The following is a 21442-nucleotide window of genomic DNA, read 5'->3' on the forward strand; positions in this document are numbered from 1 at the left end:
ATTAAAATGTTGGATAATATTAACTATATTCAAAATATTTGGAGTCAGGAAGGCTTGATGCTCTGTGAAAGAGAAGTAAGATAAAGGAAAAATCGAAGTTTCGGATGTCTCTTTGGCTTTAAATATCCTTAAAAGTTGCAATTCAGACTTTTAACATGCAGGTGATTAATATTTGATATAGGTTACCGTAAAGCAGTGCTTTTCAAACAGACCACGTTCCGTAGAGATGGAGAGCTAATTTGCCATGATGATGTTCAAGAATCACCAGTCATCTAATTTTCAGCGCTTTGCTTATATGCATTGCCACAGCATGCAGTGCACATTACTTGCAACATTCTTTTCATGGATAAATTAAACACACATTAAATTAAAATGTTCTTTTTCCCGAGTATATGTAAGCTGGAATCCTAAACCTTAATCTCCAAACTATCTTATAATATTCTAGTTTGAGATGATTGTCAGTTAACACTGTGGATATGGATAATTTCATCAAGCGTTAAAAAATGCCGTGATTAGCGAAAACAGTTTTCAAAAATAGTGTGGAATCTTAAGCAAACAATTTTTAAATGGACGTTGATGTCGCAGCAACTTCGGATTAAGTATCATAACTTGCGAGCTGTCATATTACTTCTGATGCAGTAAATTTTAACATCTGGCACCAATGTAGTTAATGTTTTGCTATTGCAAATGTAATTTTACTGACACGTGCTACTTTAACTCCAAACAGCTCCTAACCTATACAAATCACAAATCCGCCTAACTATTTGAATATTGTCCTCATATCTGGGGTGGTGTCCCTAAGAGCTCCCTAAAAGTACTGGATTCTATACAGAAAAGGGCAGTCTGATTGGTTGATTGACCTCTATCTCTCACCAATACACTCCACTTACTTTCACATAGGCGTTCAGTTTCTGTAGCCTGAATCTTCTATAAATTCTTCGATGGCTGCTGTTCATCACATTTGACATCAATAATTCCCTTACCCTTTGTCAGATCCATCTAAATGCGTGCAGCAGCTAATCAACACCCTCTCACAGTTCAACTGCAAACTCACCGAACAAATTTTTCTTCCATCCCTTCCACTGCTGCCCTCTGTAGCAGTCTGACATCTCGTGTTTCCCAAGGAATACAATGCACAGCGTTTCTAGTCAAATGTGAACAAGTTCCTTATTGTCCATCTATGGTACTAATATACTATAGGTTGATCAACCTTTACTGGATGGATTCCCCATATATAAAGCAATTATCTTTCAGCTTACATACAGATAGATATTTGCTCCAGATGAAGCCCTCTAAAGTAGAACGAAACTAGACGGTTTTTAAAATAAATAAGGATAGGTAATTATTTTTTGTTTCTCTATGCTACGAGGGTGTGTTGAAAAGCTGTGATAATCACCATGAAGGAATTGATATAGAGGCATGTAACTTACACATTATTATACATATTTCCCACGAAGTGTTATACATTTGTTACAACGCTGCTGCATCATTTGCAGTCCTCTGAGAAAAGTCTTTCCCTTGTTGCACAAACCAGTCCTCAGCTGCAGATATGACTTCATCATCTGTGATAAATTTTGTTCATTTCAAGTTTTCCTTTAAATTTGGGAATAGGAAATAGTCAGATGGGACCATGTCTAGCAAATAGGGTGGGCGAGACAGACATTGAAAGCTCAAGTTGTGTATTGTCTGTTGGGTTTCGTGAGCAGGTGCATCGTCCTGAAAATGCAGCATGCCTCTTCTCAATTTCTCGCGGCATTTTCCCTTCAGAGCTGTTGAATAAACTGCTGCTGTAACAGTTTCACCATTTTTGAGGTACTTGGTAAGGATTACACCATCCATACCCCAAAAGACAATTGCAAGAACCTTCCCTGCTGACGTTTGGGTTCGAAACTTCTTTGGCCGTGAAGAATCTTTGTATTCATTCTATTGGCTGTTGTTTGGTTTCTAGGTCATAGTGATGAAGGCATGTTTCACCAACAGTCACAATACCAGCCAAAAGATTTGCACCTGATTTCTCAAAAATGACCCAAAGTCCCTTGAGATGACAGTACACGTTCACTGTCTTTAGGTCGTCATTGAAACATTTGGAGACCCACTTCGCTGAGAGCTTCTACATGTCCAGATGTCGGTGGTAATGTCCCAACGCGTTTACTGGATATCCCCTGAATCTTTGCGATGTTTTTGCTGGTATTCGTCTATCATCAAGTATCATGGCATGCACTGCATTGATGTTTTCAGGGTGATCGCTGTGGAAGGTCTTCCTGATCTGGGATCATCTGTTGTTTCAGGATGCTCAGTTTTAGACTCCCCCCCCCGGCAACTGTTGTATATGCTGGGCACAGTCCCCTAAAGTCTTACACAAAGTTTGGTGAATCTCAGTTGCGGACTTTTCTTGCAACACGAAAAACTTGATGACGGCTCGCACCTCGAAACGAATAAAATCACTTTTGATACAGAACACTGCAATTATCATAATTAACAAAGCATTTGGTAAGCCATTGATTGTACGCAATATTATCTAACGTAACGAAAGCAAACGTGATAAAATGACAAAACTTTTCTCATTTGTTCTCAATGCCAGAGAGTTAAAAAATTGTTATGGCCATATGAATTAATAAGTCAGGACTAGACTCGGGAATCTACTTACTTTTATGCATTCGTCCACAGGCAGTTGACGTTACTCAAAATTGTTTCAAAAATACGAAAGATGTTATACAAAAAAAAAAAAAAAAACATGAAATTTTATATAAAATGATTTTTAACATGCCACTTTTTTGCTGCCAGCAGGCTTCTAGCATGAATGTTATTAAAATAAAATATAGTTAGTTTAGTTATTATGGCACATTCGAAATATATGATGTATTAACTTTTTACTCATAATATTTTTACTTCTAAAATATGTTGATTTATTAATAGATTGAAATATTTCTTACGATGATTATTTATAATCATCGTAAGAAATGTTTCAAATTCTTGGGCGAACTCAGCTATAACTTTGGAACTCGCTGCTATAAGATAAGATTTTTTTTTTTTTTGGTCAGTTGATGTGGTTCTTTCTACTTGTATGAGTTCGTTTAAACCCGCGGGTAATTGAAAACTTGGTGCTAATATAATTAAAGATAAAATACACTCCCGCTATATTTAAAAGACATGATAGCGATGCATATCCAGGCAGAGGTGGGGTGGTTAAGGTTTGTATGCTCTCAACGGTGCTATGGTATTAATCAAAAACTTCGGTTTTCTAGCGTGCAAACATTAATTTGCTTTTGCATGGTTTAAATTAAGGATTTTATTTCGCTAAATGTAAATTATAGCATAAAGGATTATTAACATAAATATTATCATTCTGAATTCCTTTGCATAGATCCTATTCAAAAATTCATAAGCATTGGTACGATCAATTTAGATTAGGAAGAGCACATTCGAAGTCACTTCGTGTATACTTTTGCTCTCGCTGTTTAATGTGTTATTTACAATAGAAATTGCTTTGCAGCAGACGAGATGGTGGTTATCGAGAATGATTCCAAGTCGGGAGAGTAATTCAGTCTTTTTTGTTTTTTACACAGTGTGGCATTAACCTAGTTTTGAATCATTAACGAAAATAGCAACACTTAGCTTCAAGTGAATATTTTGATTTATTGCTTCTTAATAGCAAACTAAAAGCCAATGTAAAGTTTTTAATTCTCGGACAAAAGTCCGCGGTTTAAACATGAAGTCCACAGGAAAGTTTTTTTTTTATATTTTATTTTTATTTTTTTATAATCTCCAGCTGTAGTTAAGTCGCTTATCATTATTTAAAATTAGATCTCTTCGTGACACGTAGCCGAGGACATTGACTACTCTTATTTGCGGTCGCCCGTGGCCTCACGATACTATGCGAGGTATTCGTGAGGTCACGGTATCAATATGTCGCTTTATACGTGACCTATTGACTTGGGTCATTCGCTTTTAGAAACTACTTGAAAGCAGCTGGTGTTAATAGTAAATGACTGCCTGCTTTCGCTCTGGTCTCAGGCGCTAAATTAAGAACAATAGAACCTTGATACCTGATTTTTTTGGCCTTATCACCTTATCGTTTGTAGCTGCAGTGTAAAAACACGAACCAACTCTTGCTCAAAGCAAAAAACAAATAGGGACATAAACAAACGGATGTAATAGGATATTGAAAAAATTAGGGCATAGAAATGGATATTTCAAATCCTTAATTGATGCACGTTGTTGACATTTGAAGTTTCAAAAGTCCATCCGTTTATAAATTTGAACTTGTACAAGGTCACAGTTACGAGAAATTACACCAAATGGAAACGATTTTATTTTTTACCACATTTAAACTGAGGCGTTCCACCGCCAGCTCGGCCTGCTTTATTATTTTTATTTTATGTATATATTATTCACCCCCCATTGGTTGGCGATTTATTTTTAATGAACGGCCAAACCCATGAGATGTATATTGGAATTATTATTTATTATTATTTTTTTTAATTTCGCCATTTCAACTAACCTTTATATGGAAATAACTTACTTTATGACTAGTAGTAGACCATTTTGGTGTTTGGAATTACGGCCGAAGCAACTAAAGGCTATTGTATTGGTCATTGTATTTCTTGTATTCTTCTGGCCGCCTTGCCAGAAGAACACAAGCGAAGGTGAGTTAGCCATTATCTTCGCGTTCTAGACAGGATTTGAACCAGGTGTTTCCAGCCAGAGGATATCGTCTTTATTGATTGCGCTATTGACAGAAGAATTAATATGTATCATATGGGGGGGGGGGAGGTAGTCAGTGTATTTCCATTCCAGTATTTCTACGTGGAGTAAATCAAAATGCTAGTTCGTAGTTTTTTATGTGGCTCCCAAATTTTCACAAAGTTTGTGGGAGTGTGTCCATGAGGAAAGTTTTTTGTAAATCTATAGTACATTCGTACCGTGAGTAGATTAAGGATTTTTCTATTTTTTAAAATTAATTTTACGTGTTTTTTTACATATTCCGGAAACCCTGTTCTAGAGACCAAACTTGGAACTTTTTCAAGACAACACTTCAAGTTTCTAATAAGCGGGCCGATGAAGTTCATGTTCCACCGAAAGACAGTCACAAACGTTCATGCGCACGGCAGAATTCGACTGTCCCTTATGGCAATCATCTTGATTGCCATAAGGGACAGTCATCTTGATTGTAAGGGAAGCGGCACTCCCATGGATCCCTAGCTGGATCTATCCTCTCCTTCTTCTACTTTGAGGAAGATCCACTTACTTTAATCTTTCCTATAAGGCCTTATCAGCCAACTCTTCTTACTTTATAACCCTTATGCTATTAGAGTACTCGAGAGCCATGGGGTCTTTTCATTTCTGGCCTTACAACTATGCCCTCTCTATAAACCTTGCTATATTTCTTCCATAATCTACTCTTTCCCCATCAATATACCCTATTCCTCCTATGGGTTTAAATTCGGAAGAAGGCCTGTTCAGAAGCCTTAAGGTAGCAGCCCTACCACTGAACTATTCCATCGTCAGGCTAGTCCCCTGACACGGAGAACATAAACCTACTTGTAAGCTGACAGAAAAAGATAATCGGATTGAATCTATGGAAAAGGGAAAATGGAAACGACAAAATATAATACACATAACAAACTGGAATGTAAGAGGAATAGCATATAAAGAAATAGAATTAGACCAGTTATTAAATGAAAGAAATTTTAAAATAGCAGTAATCACTGAAACAAAAAAGAAACTAAAAGGAATTATGAGAACTGAAAATTTTAATGTGATATAGAGTGGAGTCGACAGAGACCAAAGAGCACAAGCAGGAGTCATGATTTGAATTCATAACTCCCTTTCAAAACAGTTAGAACATTATAAATTATGGAATGAAAGAATAATAGGAGCTAGAATAAAAATAGATAGAAGCTATTTAACAATAATTGGTTTATATGCCCCAGAAGAAGGAAGAGAACAGGATAATATTGGTTTTTATAATCAGCTACAAAACATATATAATAAAATAAATAAAAATGATTACATAATTTTAGCAGGAGACTTAAATGCAAGAATTGGAAACACGAAAATTAATAACAATATAGGAATACATGGAGAACACACTCTAAACAGAAATGGTAAAAAATTGATTGATTTTGTAGTTTATAATAACCGAAAAATAATGAATTCCTTCTATAAACATAAAGACATACATAAATATACTTGGGCAGCAAGAGGATGGAAATCAATATTAGGTTACTTCATATTAAATGAAAAGACATCAAAAATTTCACTAGATGTTAGAGTTCACAGAGGATATGAAATAAGCAGTGACCACTTCCTTGTTAAAATAAAATTAAAATTACCACCTAAATGGCTACAAGTAACAAGAACAGAAAGAAAAATTGAAACATTTTTTATAAAACTAGACTATTGAATGACACAAATGTACAATGGCTATATAAACGAAGAATTAACCAATATTTAGATAAAATAAAACAAAATGAAGAAATAGAAATAGAACGGCTTAATATAAAAACGATACTAAATGCAGCAGCAAATGAAAGACCAAAAAATTCAATAAAAGAAAAAAAACTGAAGATCTGGGATGATACAATCAAAGAAATAATCAAAAAGAAAAAAGAAGCTTATCACAAATGGTTAAGCAGTAAAAGATTAGAAGATGAAATAGAATATAAAAGAATAAGAGCCATAGTTAAAGAGAAGTCAGAAAAAGACATAGAGAATCATGGAATAAATTTGTTTCTAATTTAGAACATGATTTATATAAAATAAGACCCAGTGTATATAAGATTTTGGAACACCTAAATGTAGATACCAAAGAAAACATAAAATTAAACACTGAATTGAAATTAGAAGAATTTCTAAATTACTACACAGAACTCTGGACAGACAAATATTTTAAAAAAGGCAACTGGCAAACAATTAACGAAATAAGTGAAGAAGAATTAGAAATCAACCTGAAAGAAACAAGAAACGGAAAATCACCTGGAGAAGATAAGCTAGGTTCAGAACTATATAAATACGCAGGAACAAGATTCAAAGAAAGACTCTTATTATTTTTAAATAAAATTTACTCAACTGGTATCCCCCCAATAGAATGGAAAAAAGCAATTGTGATTCCTATCTTTAAGAAAGGTAATAGAGAAGACCCTAAAAACTATAGAGGTATCAGTATACTAAATTCCTGTTACAAAATATATAGCAGAATCTTAAATAACAAACTAATGAAATATTCCGAAAACTTTATTCTAGAGGTACAGAATGGATTTAGAAAATGACGATCATGTATAGACCCACCATTTGCCTAAAATTAATAATAGAGAAAAGAAGAGAATATAATTTAGAAACACATATTGCATTTATTGACTTTGAAGAAGCATTTGACAAAGTTAAAAGAAACATATTATTTAACATATTGAAAGAAAGACAAATACCAAATAATATCCTAAAAGCTATCACAAGTATATATAATCAAATACAAGAAAATAAACAAATGCAAATAAGATTAAATTATGAGCTATCATATACAAGAGAGATAAACCAAGGGGTCCGACAGGGATGTCACCTCTCAGCCACTCTTTTTAATATCTACTTAAATGAAATAATAATAAAATGGAATAAAAATTTACATCAAGGAATTAAATTTTCACCTACAGTTAACTTAAACACTCTCCTCTTTGCAGACGACCAAATAATAATTACAAATTCTGAAGATAACTTACAGAAATCTATTTTAAATCTAAATGAGATATCCAAAGATTAAGGTATGGTAATAGCAACGGAAAAATCAAAAACTATGGCCTTTAAAGGACAAGAGCCAGTAAGAACTAAAATAATAATGGATAACAAGATCTTAGAACAGGTGAATTCATTTAACTACCTAGAATGTATGATCACATATGAAAATGAAAAAAAAAAAGATATAAACGTAAAAATTGCAAAATATTTAAAAATAACATGTGTAATTAACTCTATATTTAAATCAAACCTAGTTCAAAAACAAACCAGGCCAAAAGTATACAATACATTAGCCTTACCGGTCTTAATGTATGGAAGCGAAATCTAGACAATAAAACAAAAAGACAAAGATTAACAACAGCAGAAATGAAGTTTATGAGAAAAACTGCAAAGTATACCCTATTTGATCACAAAAGAAACAAAGATATTATGAAAGAATTAAACCAAGAACCAGTAATAGAAAAAAATTAAAAAATATAAACATAAATGGATGGAACACGTTCAAAGAATGAAAACAGAAAGATTACCAAAACAAGCCTTAAAGTACAAGCCATCAGGAAACAGAAAACCCGGACGTCCTCTTAAACGATTCAACGATGACTTCTAAGGCCTGAACAGGCCATGCTAGGCCTAAATCCTTGATACGTATGATGATGATCTGTATAATAAGATTATAGCTAGTTTGATTGGTTATGGTGGAAGATTATGACTTTTGTAAAAGTTGAAGACTATTGAGTAAAAATAATCTTCAATTTCAGTTATAATATCGATTATCTGCGCATGTTTGAACATAAAATTATTGCCTGTTAGATGAAAAGAAAAGCAAAATACCGCTGAATGTCAGCGTAGTAAAAAAGCAAGCAGCATCTTCAATTAGAGGCGAATATTTTGTGTTCAAGTAATCCGCTGTCATTGTTTATTCGGTGAATATGCTTTCAGACAGGTAGTGCCCATATTCAAATATACTTCCCTCTGCCATTTCCTATAGAAATCATAATATGCATACTTTGTTAAAATAAATTTCGATATCTATACTCATGATTGAAATCTCTATTCACGAATATGCTACTTCGTTATTTCTAATCCCCCTATCCTGAGTATACCCACTTGCAATGTAATGTGGTTGAAAGATAAAGAACTGTTTCTTGTGAGTTTGTCTGATAGTATCAATATTGCCATTTTTATTTATTTATTTATTACTACGCCTGGCATTTTCGTTAGACAGAGGTGGTGGAGAAGCAGATCCTTTCAGTAATTGCACTTCAGCAAAATAGACTACAGTTGACTCGCGTTTAACCGACCTAAACAGAACCTAGGATGAGGGAATAATGGAAAATGTAGGCAGTAAAAATAAATAGTACAGATATGTATACAACAAGTGCTATATTACAAAGTGTTCTAAAATACATATAAAATATAAAAAAAAGTGTTATGAATGATTACTTTCAAATATGCAGGTTATCGGTGAAAAGAGTACTTTTCAATGATGTATTCAAGAATCCTTGAAAGATTGTTCATGAATTCATCATTCGGCTTCCGATAAAGAATCTACATGCGATTGCTTTCAGAAAGTCTCGCAATCATCAAAATTGAACTAGGATTGCTTCTTACTCAGGACCATTTTTTTGTTTATATGTGAACATCTGCGAAAGGTTGTAACTATCACACTTTGTGAATTAGATGAAAGATTAGATAATTCGTAAACCAGCTTTTCATCCATTTCAGATCTCCAATAAGTGAGGTAGTGGTCTCAAAGAGGGTGTTGAAAATCATCTGCCACTTAAAGAAAGTTGCAAACATCCGTGCCTATCCACGCTGAAATTCGAAAAACCAACTGGTTGTGAAGAGAGGATACACCATCCACTCGACCAACCAGTTCGACACAATATGAATACCTTTCATAAAGTTTTCCAAAATAAATAAACAGTAGTTTATTTATTAATTTGTGGAAATTTGTTAAATATGATATTTTTGCAACCAAAAGTGGTAATGTATAATAAACTTTAGTTCAAGTTTTTTATGCATTCACTTCTTTTGGACAGATTTCTCCCTCTAGAACAGGGGTGTCCAACCTTTTAGCTTCCCTGGGCCACATTGGAAGAAGATGAGTTGTTTTGGGCCGCACATAAAATACACTAACGATAGCTGATGAGCAAAAAAACGTAGAATATATAGTTAACATATTTAAGTAATTTAAACTTCATTAATTCATGAATTTTTTATTGTAAAAGTAAAAGACAAGACAGCAACATGAAATTAGTGAGATGTTTGACATTGTTTTTGAGACACTAATGCTTCGATATTTGGTGAGTTTCATCAGTGAGTTCTCAAGGTGCTCATCAGATATTTTGGTTCTAGTTTTATTCTTCGTGTGCTTCATCCTTGAAAATAGCTGCTCACAAATTAGGTGCTTCTTCCAAATAGCGATGACATGAATAAGGCATGATTGTGAAGCGAGGGATATTTTTCTCTGGGAAGATATATCTTACAGAAGTCCAGTAAAGAGACATGATCAAATTTTTCTTTAAGTTGAATGTCAGATTGTAGCTCTATGCATTCCATTTGAAAATTTGCAGGCAATATGTTTATGTCGACTGAAAATGGAGTCGCAAATATACCAAAAGATAGATGATTTTTCCGGAAATTTTGAAACCCGTTCTCAAATTCCTGTATCAAATCGAAAAGCAAGGCTGCATATTTTTCGTTATTCACAGGACCGTGTTTAGCCAACGTGTCGAAATGCATAAAATTGTTGCCTTAATTTGAGATTGCCATAGTTTGTTTCATTTCGAACGCTGTTATAGTTTGAAACATTGTATTGATCAGTTGGTTTTTCACCTTGAAGACGCATGTTTAACTCATTTAAATGAGCGGTCAAGTCTACTAAAAATGCCAAATCTGTGAGCCAGTTTTCATCGTCAAGTTCTGGCAAAAAATTTTGTTTTTGATTCCATAAACGACTTGATTTCCTTTCGCAAATCATAAAATCTTTTCAACATTTTACCTCGACTTAACCATCTTACTTCCGAAAAGTAAATGATGTCCCCCATAGTCAGTATCCATAAATTTAAGGAATTCCTGGAATTGGCGATGATTCAATCCCTTGGCCCTAATGAAATTTACAGCCTTAATGACAATCTGCATGACGTTATCCATCTTTAAAGCTTTTACGCATAAATTTTCTTGGTGTACTATGTAGTGATATTTCATCATACGTAAATTTCGGGAGGCAATTGCATCGTCTTGTATTAATTTTACAAGTCCATCTCTTTTACCTATCATCACCGGGGCACCATCAGTAGCTATATCAGATATGTTTACAATGGACAAAGAAAATCGCTTTAACGTATTTTTCACTGCTTCGTATAAATCTCGTGATTTAGTTGTGTCTTTTAATGGCACTAAAGAAGCCATTTCTTCAGTGATATTATATTCGTCATCAATACCTCTAATAAAAATTGTCAATTGAGCTGTATTAGTAGCATCAGTACTTTCGTCTATCGCCAAAGCATAAAATTTAAAATGAGCAGCTCTACTGTCCAAACCTTTTCAATAGATTTTCCTATTTCATCAATTCACCTGGCTATAGTCTGGTGAGACAAACTGATTTTAGAAAAATCCCCTTTTTTATTAGGGCAAATTATATCTGCCACGCTTTCCATACATTGCTTAATAAACTCACCATCGGCATACCGTTTTGATTTTTTTTTTTTTTTTTTTTTGCTATCAGGTTTGCAACCACATAACTAGCTTTTACAATAGAACCCTTTCAATTGTTATTTAAAAAAAAGAAAACTTTGTTGAGATGATAGACTTTTTCAGTTCCGCTATTTTGTCTTTGCGACACATTCCTTGATACGCACTAAATTTCGCAGTATGTTTTTGCGTGTTTTGCCTTTTCAAATTGTAGTCTTTGAAAATTGGCACAAATTCCCTACAAATTAAGCAGATTGCCTAATTAGTATTTGTCTCAACAAAAAAAGTAGTCATCTGTCCACTTTTCGTTGAGCAGTCTTCCTTCTATAATTTTTCTTTTTTTTTTTGGTTCGGTTTTCTTTGGAGACGCTGTGGAAGCTATGCTGGAATTTAAAAAAAAAAAAAAGAAATAGATTGAAAATTAGAAAGCAAGGTTTAATAATCGCCAAATTTTTACTACTAAAAAAAATTAGTCGCCAAATCGCCACAAACACACGTAACACACGTCTGGACCTTTCTTCGGTGTCAACTCGACTGTTTACAATTGCACATTGAAAGCCGTATCAGCATCCATGGCGCACATAGAGAGACATTGCGTGGTAAAAGTAGGAGGCAAGAGCGCTAGCTCACCATTTATTATGTCGAGAAGTAACTACTCGCATGGGCGGCAATTTTGAATAAATACAATTATTTGAGAATGATTTTATGAATCTCTCATAGCTAAAGAACGCATTAAATTCAAAAATTCATCGCTTAGAAATTAATAGCATGTTAAAATTTTATTTGTAGTATTTGGTATTTTTAGTCGCATTCTCATAAAGTTTGTAAGTTTACGATTTTTTGTTGGGCCGCGGGTTGGACAAGCTGGCTCTAGAGTATCACCGCGCAATTTTGTAAATGGTTAGCTTTCGAATTTTTTTTTTCCGAAAAAGCATTTCATAGACAGAGTTCAATGACATATTTAATTATGCTTTGCAGTGAGCTTTCCAAAGTACAAAGTCTGTGTTTGGATTTTTATCCATGGAATTCGTTATCTAATTAATCGAGTTGATTTTTAATATTTTGAGTTTTAACCCTAGTGAAGGCGGTTTCACCCAGGTGCACAATGAATTAAAAAAAAATTCACGACGAGATGGTTTTACTACTCGAACAAAAATTCTTAGGCGTTTTTATTGCTAATTGTAAGGCGAGATAGACAAATGACTTCAAGTCATCGTAATAATGATTATTTGAATTTTGAGTGATTGATGTCAAAAGATTTTTGGCGAAAAGTGGATGTCTTTTCATATATTATTAATCAGTTATTTGCAATGAATCATCATCATTGTCTGCTGGGAATAAGTTTTTTTCTTCCTTCATTTTTGGATATTTTCTGGATCTGTCTACTAATAGTTGCTTCCTAAATGGCCGGTGAGGTCAACGACCTGAGCTGACTCGTTTATCATCGCGTGCAGATGTGTGCTTCTGCTTTGATAGTAAAATATTGATGAAGGTAAGTTCTGTAATGCACCTGTATCTTTTAACTGAGATGTATTTCTCCCTGATCTTGAATATACTGCAGTTCATACCATGCTATGTATTTTTCTGTGCATTCACTTTTCATTCCTTTTTTTTTTTTTATCTTAATTTCATTCTCCCACAAAATATGTTGAAATTTAAATTCGCTTTCACTTTGTCAGATTTATTAGATCAAAACCATTATTTACTGCAACTTATATGGACCGTTTGGATTTTGAGGCTAGAAACATCTTACCATTTAACTGTTTTTACTGTTTTACACTTGTAACTTCTAGGTGCAATTCACATCGATGCTGTATAGGAAAAATAAAAGATTATTTGCATGGCTGTTAATTAAAATATATAGTCGGCTTCTGCTCAATATTAAACGCATGGTTTTCATTATTTTAAACCCTTAACGTACCAATTAAAAATCAGAAAGCGTCTTTTTTCTGCCAATTTTTTGGGCGAGAGTGATTTGCTGGATCAAATTCATCATTATTTGAAAAATAACGATGAATTTGAGCAAACAAAATAGCCGATACGCGCCGTTGGCAACTTTTCTCGGCTGAAAGGAAATAGGCACAAGATTGTCTAGCGTCTTATAAGTCCTTATAAGGACTGGCTTAAAGGGGCGAAGCAAAAATGCTTTTCATCTTCCCTGTTATCTGTAGAGGACAGTGTAGGGATAAGGTGTTATTGAGCTTAAAGCTCTGATCATGGCAGGAGGGTAACAGCAATAGCCGAGCCTCAGAACTTCATTGGCTACAGTATTGCCATCCATTACCCTCCAAGGGTATTAATCACCGCATCTCACTGTCGATCTTAGTTCCCCTTTCCCTGTCTAGCATCTATTCGGTTGTATTTATATGTGAAACCAAAATTCAAAATCAATTTTGTTGCTATAAACAAAAGACGTGTCACAGACGTCTTTGTATGTTAAGGGGTTAACTGACATGAATATTGGAAGAATGAGAGCAAAGTCAATTTCTTGATTCCGTCTCAAATTAACAAAAATTCTCTGGTTGGTGTTTTAATAAGCTAAGAAACAGTCTTTAGTACAATTGAAAGATTTACGCATATCTGTTGTTTTCCAGTTCTGTTAAAGATGCAAAAACTTGAATCATGTTTTAATAACTGATACTGAGGTATCCCAGTTTCAGATGGAAAATATGGTAGATTTTATTCATGCAGAACAGACAAACTCACCTAGGAACACAGACACCTTAACCTTAGTTATTTGTATAGGTGATTCTGATCACACTTATCTCAAGAGAACAGCATTTTAGATTATAAAATACAGTATATACACGTTTACACAAGAATATTATTTAATTTGCGAAATATTTCAGTCTGAATATTACAGACCATCTTCAGTGGCTACATTGGAATAGTTTTAAAAAACAAGGTGGAATACGAACAATTGATCATTCACAAATAGAACGAGCCGCGTGATGTCATATCGCTAAGTATTAAAAGAGTAAACATTTTTTATCAGAGTCATGATTAAATTAAAGATATTAATTCAGAAATTCATGTAATAATCTTAAATAACATTAGGATTATAAAATATATACACGTTTACACGAGAATATTATTTAATTTGCCTAATATTCAGACTGAAATATTTGGCAAATTAAATAATATTCTCGTGTAAACGTGTATATATTTTATAATCCTAATGTCACAAGTATCTTTAAAGAATCAGCATTTTAGATGGAATAGGTTCGCTAATTACTGAGAATAACGTGTCTAAAGAAATTTCGTTTTATACAATAAATGTTTTATTTATAACAGTTTTTAACATATATAACAACAATGGATTTATATTACAGTATACATTGATTTTTCTATGTATTATATTAAGATGTTATCCGTTCCTGCAGATTTGGCTTAATATTATACATAATAAAGATTAACACGGTAATTATAAAACTAACAATACACACACACACGCGAAAAAGTACATACAAAGTTTGAGTGAAGCAAGCTATATCATAATTTTCAAATAATATTCTATATATGATTAATTTGGTATTGTTAGCAATATTCATCGCAACATATAGGTATGTTTTTGCATATACTGTACTTATATTATTTTACAGAAGTCTCTTTTTATTTGTAAATATAAACTCTTAAGACCTTTATGATCTCTTTATGATACATGGACTATTAGGGTAAAATGAGCTATTTGCTCGTTCATGTGAACATCATTAGCCATTATATACGCTTTGAGAGCTGCATAGTAACTATCTGTGGGCGCAATATACGTGCAAACGCGCGATGTAAAGCTTTGGTGTACGTCGAGGAATATTATATAATTATCGTTTGCCATTATTTGGTCATTCCGTACATTATTGCTCTTTCTTCAGTGCAGTAACCAAACATTCAGATTTCTGATACGTTTTGAGAAACGTTTAATGCTTAAACTAGTTAGAAATGTTGATTAATCTCTTATATTGATTGATACATTGACGTTAGGCAAGGCTATCTTAACATTCTCTAATACAGTAACTTTTTATGTCTCGCGTCCCCTTTGTAATTTTGATTTTACTATGGGTTTTCCTTTTTTCCTTTATTACCTTGACACTAACTGCTATGTTAGTAAATTGAAACCGGTTCTTGAAAACGAAATTGTATTCTTTAAATATATTGGAAAAAAAAAAAAAAAGATATCATATCTGTTTAAATTTGCATGTCACATTGCCTAGTATTTAATCTTTTCATTGTAACGCAAACACAACATATTTTTATCTGAAGATAAGATTTGACATTATCGGGACAGTGAGTAATATCAAGAAACACTTCATGACTGACGAAAAAATAATTGGCGTGATTGATTTATAACTGAAAAATTATAACTACGGTTGAACTGTTTTTAACGAATCGTTTTTTTTTTCTGTAGTATTAGAGTACAAGAAGTTTTAAGACGAGTTGGGATGGAAAGAACACCGCTAAAGAATATTATGCAAAGAAAGACCAGATTTGCAGGACATCTTCTGAGAGGTTCTTCGGGACACCTGATAAGAACTATATTACAAGGGAAAGTTGAGGGGAAGAGAAGACGTGGAAGACCAACTAGAAAGTGGTTTAATGACATCGTGGAATGGACTGGTTTAAGAATGATGGAAGCGACATACAGAGAGAAATGGAGAAGAGCTGCTCATCTGCTGCAACCCTCTTGCTAGAGGATGCTACCGGACGACGACTATTAGAGCCCTGATCTAGCCAAGGGTTTAGATAAACCGGAACTCTTTCTCTGTTATCTCGAACATGGTATACCACTTCATGCCTCCTATAATCATTGTAGTATTACATTGGCGATCAAACCATTTACCGCGAACATTTTGGATGACCCTAATTTTGCCTGTCTCGGTAGCTCAGTTTGGTGGACACCTGTTTATCGCAAAGATGTCAACTCGACTAAAAAGAGCCAAAAGGCTTCACTCGATGTCCATGTAAAGTATACATATATTGGTAAAAACCTGCTCTGGACTTGTTTTAAAAGCGCTCTGCTAAATGACTAACATTTCGAAATGTTGACCAACTTCCATTGAAGTTTAGGAACTTGGTATTTTACAGAAGCATGACCTTTGTTGTGCAAGCAATGAGAAAAATTCGAAAACAAAGCTTTTGAATTTAAGGTCAAAATTGTTTACAAGTTTTCAAAATGTTCACCCTCACTCAAAAATGATTGAAGATATCTGGATATATCTTTTCCTTTATGTAGTGTGCTTAACGTCCCGCTTACACTGCTGTTTTGTTTTTCAAGAAAATTCTCGATTCAAGTTGAATCTAGAAAACATACCTTTTTTTTCCCCTCAAAAATTCTTCGAAATCTCCTGTCATGAGTATATGCATAAAAATAAAAAATACATTCATGGAACTGTGCATATCTTACTGAACAAAATACATAAAAATTATTTATAGTGACTACAGCGAACTGGTAAAATTAGGCTGATTTAGTTGTGAGCAAAGATTGCTCGCAACTTAATGTAACAGCTTCGCTAATCATGTTGAATGAGAGAGAGATGTAGTATCAGCGTGGGTTTTGCGTAATACGGTGTTATGTGAGGAAGCATTTCTGCTAAGTGCGCAGACTTTTTCGCGGATACAAAAGTATCCGCGAAAGTTTGAGAGTTCGAAGTTTGGTAAAAAAAATCAAAGATTTTTTTCGCTCAAAAGATCTGCACAGTTTGCATTTTAATTATATAATTTTTAAACTCGTTTTCAAAAAGTAAAATGTTACTTAATTTCTATCACTTACGGAATTCTAGACTTGCACCTCTATTCCTGAGCTGCATATTCCTATTTTCATAAGTTGTTTTAATTATAATCGTTGATAATCTAGTATTTCAGAAGTTATTTAAAAAGTTTTGTAACTGTTATAACTGTCACCATAAACCTTACTAAAGAATGCTTCAGTTTCTGTTGGAGTAAATGTTTTCTGAGGTGATTTTTGTTTCTGTTTATTTTTCATCATTATTATTATTAAGCGAGTATTATCACTCGCTTACTATTGATTAGTTTTAATGAATGTGGCTAGCATTCTCTTTTCTTTATTGATAACGTAACTATCTCATTAACGAAGACTCTATTCGTGAATTAAATGTAACACTGACAGTTCAGGTAGGAGTTAAATAATTCTTAGGTTTGTCAAGTATGAGCTAATAGCTGTCCTAGTTTCCAAAGTGGCTTTCAGTCTTTTTAATTTTTATTTGTTTTTTCCTCCGTGTTTTGTTTATGGAGTTGAAGTTGCAGTATGCAATTACTATGCTTGAATAGGTTTTCAAGACATCACAACCAGCCAATCATTGTAGGTCATTGTTCACGCCGATAAGGGTGGCAGTCACGAGCACTTCACTCGGTGGTCTCCAGGGTTGTTACCGGTCGTGTTGATTTCGGGAACGCTAGCGACATACGTAACCTTGTCATTTAACTGCACCTGCTGTAGGTTATTTGCTGTTATGCTCCGACATTGTGACCCACATCATAATGAATAATAATGGTTGACTTAGTGCGTTTGGATCTTAAAAGAATGCCTAGCGGACGTTTCCTCGGGAGGTCGACATGGCGAGGACATTCAGAAGGTATGCTTAACATTTTTGATGTCACTGCATATTTCACGTTTGCATTCCAAGTATGCACAACTTGTGTAATATTTACCTTAGTCCGAAACTCCCAAATCGCTTTCTGTTAATTAACGTTATCGTAGATTTTTACTTTGATTTATGCATACATAATGTTGTCAGTAATAACGCATAGCAGATTTAGAACAGAATGAACTAAATTATAGTTTTGTGCTATTTTATGTAATTAAAGGAAAAGTGATTCCCCCTGTCCGTGTTAATTCATAAATGTATTCAAATACTGCTGTGAATATATCCCAGGATCCTTTGGCTAAGCGCTCTAAGAACACGTCGGCAATATGTTTGACAGGCTGAGCAGAAACTGTATAAAGAATTGACTCAGCTTTGCTAATTTCGAAATTAAGTTTTAGTTTTATTTCTGAATCATAGAAACAAATTAAAGAGACGCGTAAGATAGCAATAAGGACGTCACGACGGCATGTTGCATTTCGAATTCATCACTAGAACATAAAAGAAACTAATACACATTCCACACTGCGGTAACTGTAGTACAGTGTTCGATACTCTGGGTTAATGCGAAATGTCCTGTTCGCCTCAGTTCTTGTTGAAACACATCGAAAGTCGGTAATTAGCCTACTTTCCTTATTCTATAAGGAAAACTGGCTTATCAGATCACAATGTCCGTGCGTTCTCCCTGGATAACTTCTGAACGCGTATAGCGACTTTCGCGAAACGTACGAAAATCGTGTCCCGAAGTTATCTCAACGCTGTATTTCATCAATCTTCCCCTCGAACCCAAACCAGCATAGTGGCAATGACGTTCGAATTAAGTTGGAAAGACAACAGAAAGTATACTTCATGAACATTGTCTTCTTTTACAGTAATATAGGATCATAACATCAATATACATCAAGAATATTAGTGAGAATATGTGCTTTATATATATATATATATATATATATATATATATATATAGAAAGAAAAGCAAGAAATTTAACGAAATTTAGATCATATTCTAAAAACAGAAAGTATGGATAGAGAATAAAAAAAAGACGTGTTTATCGCATATGGCAACTGGAGCTATAAACTCAGATGTCTTGAAATGGATGACTTCTTTATATCCTATTTTTCTCCTATTTGCATTTTTTTCTTCTTTTTTTAGTATGCCTGAGATTTTATCCACAAACTAAGAGTGTTAAAATTGCAAATTTGCTATAATAATACCGTTGTTATCTTTGGACAGTTTTCTAATTTATCATGGATGGTGAAGCACGGCTTTTCGTTGTTCATTACTAATATGTAGCATTTATGAGCTAATCATTTGTTAATGGAAGTCGCATGTAATAGACTAAGAAAATGAAGAAAATTAGCTTTATGGTCTTGCTTAACGAGAATGACTGACTTTAGTCACGAACTTTTAGTTCGTTAGTTTTAATGATTTCCTCAATTTACTATAAAAGAAAAAAAAATCTGTGAAAAGTTCATTATTGTGAAAGTCATTTTCCTCAGAAACCAAAGAATGTAAGCCCCCCCCCCGTTTTAAATAAATAAAAACATCAGTTTATTTTAAAAGAAGTCTATAAGTACATCTTTTAATATGATTATTGCTTCCAGCTAAAACTGTCATTTCGTTTACGTGTTATTCCTTATCTTATCTGAGTATGTTGTCTCCCTTTAATTTTAGAGAAGTTTTATCTGTTAATTGTACATATTTGATTTCTTTATTCTGCGTGTTATTGATAATGATAATGATTCGAAATATTTTATTGCTATGCGCAGTATATGCGAGGTCTTTTCAGAAAGTGTCAGGATTGATGCAATTGCACAATCTCTTTCAAAGTACGCTCTTTTTTACAGCAGCTTGCTTGGTCGTGACTATTGTAAAGATTTGTCGATATTCACTTTCGGAGTGTAGAAAAAGCATTTGATTTTCATGCAATGATCTCTACGTCTCATCAAATCTCTGGTCTTTCAATTAAAAAAAAATCTGGAAAAAAAAAAAGGACACGACCCCCAGAGATTCGATAATAATGAGACTACTTGGACCAAAAATGTTTGAGACAAAATGAATTTTGTTGAAACGCAGTTCAGATAGTCAGTTAAAATTGAATCACTAGTATATGGAAATTTCATCTGGTAGACGATTAACTATCTCGCGTATAGTCAATCATTGTCATTTCGAATTGAGCATTTCCCCCATGGCTTCATTATTTCTCGGCATTTGATGGTCTTCGAGCACTGATCACTTTCGATTTGAGGTTCTTAACACTAGTAATAGGAAGTTCACAAAGTCTCGTGGAATGGTTCGATCTATAAATCGACAGAACCACTCCAAGACTTTCTGTTAGCATCATCTCGTTCAATATGTTATATGCTGCTTTCAGAAATCCGTGCGAGTATGTTTATCTGACCGTTTTACCAAATTCAGAAACAAAATTTCGAACTAATTGCTCCGTATTTTCAGAGACTTGAAATCGCTACGAAACAAAACGTTTAGCTTTTATTGGCTGACCATAGCATAGTACTACAGTGACCCCCCCCCCCCCCCCATTATTGTTTTGTTTTAAAACCGGCACAGGTATGGTCGGCACTCTCATAATAATACGTGTATAGTTTGAATGCCCACTGAAATTTCGCTTTGATTTTCTACATTTGAGACCCATTCTCACTTATGCGTTTTTCTATGCCCCTTTTTAAGGTCAGTTTTTTTTTATTTTTATTTTTTATTTTAAGAGTCCATTTGTATCTTCCGAGGTTTTTCAGTTAATTATCAGTCTGGATGTTTGCCTTTAGTGGCCGAATAGATAAACTCGGCCTTCCGCTTTGCTTCTAAAGTTTGTAGGTTCGAATTCTACTCTGGTTATAGATATTTGTGAAGGTCTTTACGTGGGAAATGATTTTCCTCGTTTGATGTTAAGTATCAAATAGCATGGGAAACACAAAAACAGACCATGTTTATCCTGTAAAGATACTGGAATTTTTTAAACCTTTGATCCACTCACCATACTAAGACGTTACAGTTTACGACCTATAGTGGTTTGGATTCCCATAAAAATAGTACTATGAAAAAAGATAACACCATGAAGTCATTGTAATACTGCATGTTGTTGTCCCTTATGCATTAATCAGACTTTTTAATTTTTATTTTCCTTTATGTAAGTTAGTACGTTGCCCTCCCTTTTCATAGTAAGTTTTCTTACCTGACTGCACTTTCCTCATCAGTGGATAAATGCCATACCATTTGTCGAAGCATGTCAAATTATGGCAAAATTTAATACTACATTCGTCTTTTTTTATTTCCACGACACGATTCGATTATCTTAAGAATGTCCTCGGCGTATTTGAAGTTTAAAAGAAACAAGTCTTCAAAGTTATTGTGATTTTTATTTCTTTATTACCCTGCTGTTCTGCCCTTGTGCACACGAAAC

General features: G+C 33.9%; 2 protein-coding genes across 7 annotated transcripts in view; one reads left to right on the forward strand and one right to left on the reverse strand.

Annotated features, from left to right (window-relative positions):
- Positions 1 to 21442, forward strand: part of Nin (blastoderm-specific gene 25D) — a 511736-nt gene that overhangs the window by 85434 nt on the left and 404860 nt on the right. For 3 of the 6 annotated variants that reach the window (XM_090406747.1, XM_090406753.1, XM_090406754.1), the window contains exon 1: positions 17845 to 18014. The exons of the other annotated variants lie outside the window; for them this stretch is intronic. In XM_090406747.1, the coding sequence (XP_090262873.1) occupies positions 17930 to 18014 (85 nt within the window). In that variant the 5' untranslated portion in view covers positions 17845 to 17929. Of the gene's footprint in view, positions 1 to 17844; positions 18015 to 21442 lie in introns of those variants that run through there. 6 annotated transcript variants of the gene reach the window in all.
- LOC150097699 (general transcription factor II-I repeat domain-containing protein 2-like) lies at positions 10454 to 11145 on the reverse strand. Its single transcript, XM_090406975.1, has 2 exons — positions 10755 to 11145; positions 10454 to 10656 (listed from the first exon to the last, which is right to left on the reverse strand). The coding sequence occupies exons 1-2, from the start codon at positions 11143 to 11145 to the stop codon at positions 10454 to 10456; spliced, it is 594 nt and encodes a 197-aa protein (XP_090263101.1).

This window comes from Typopeltis vanoorti, chromosome 17, assembly GCF_054136105.1.
Source record: "Typopeltis vanoorti isolate ZY-2024b chromosome 17, IOZ_Tvanoo_1.0, whole genome shotgun sequence".
Taxonomy (NCBI): Eukaryota; Metazoa; Arthropoda; class Arachnida; order Uropygi; family Thelyphonidae; genus Typopeltis; species Typopeltis vanoorti.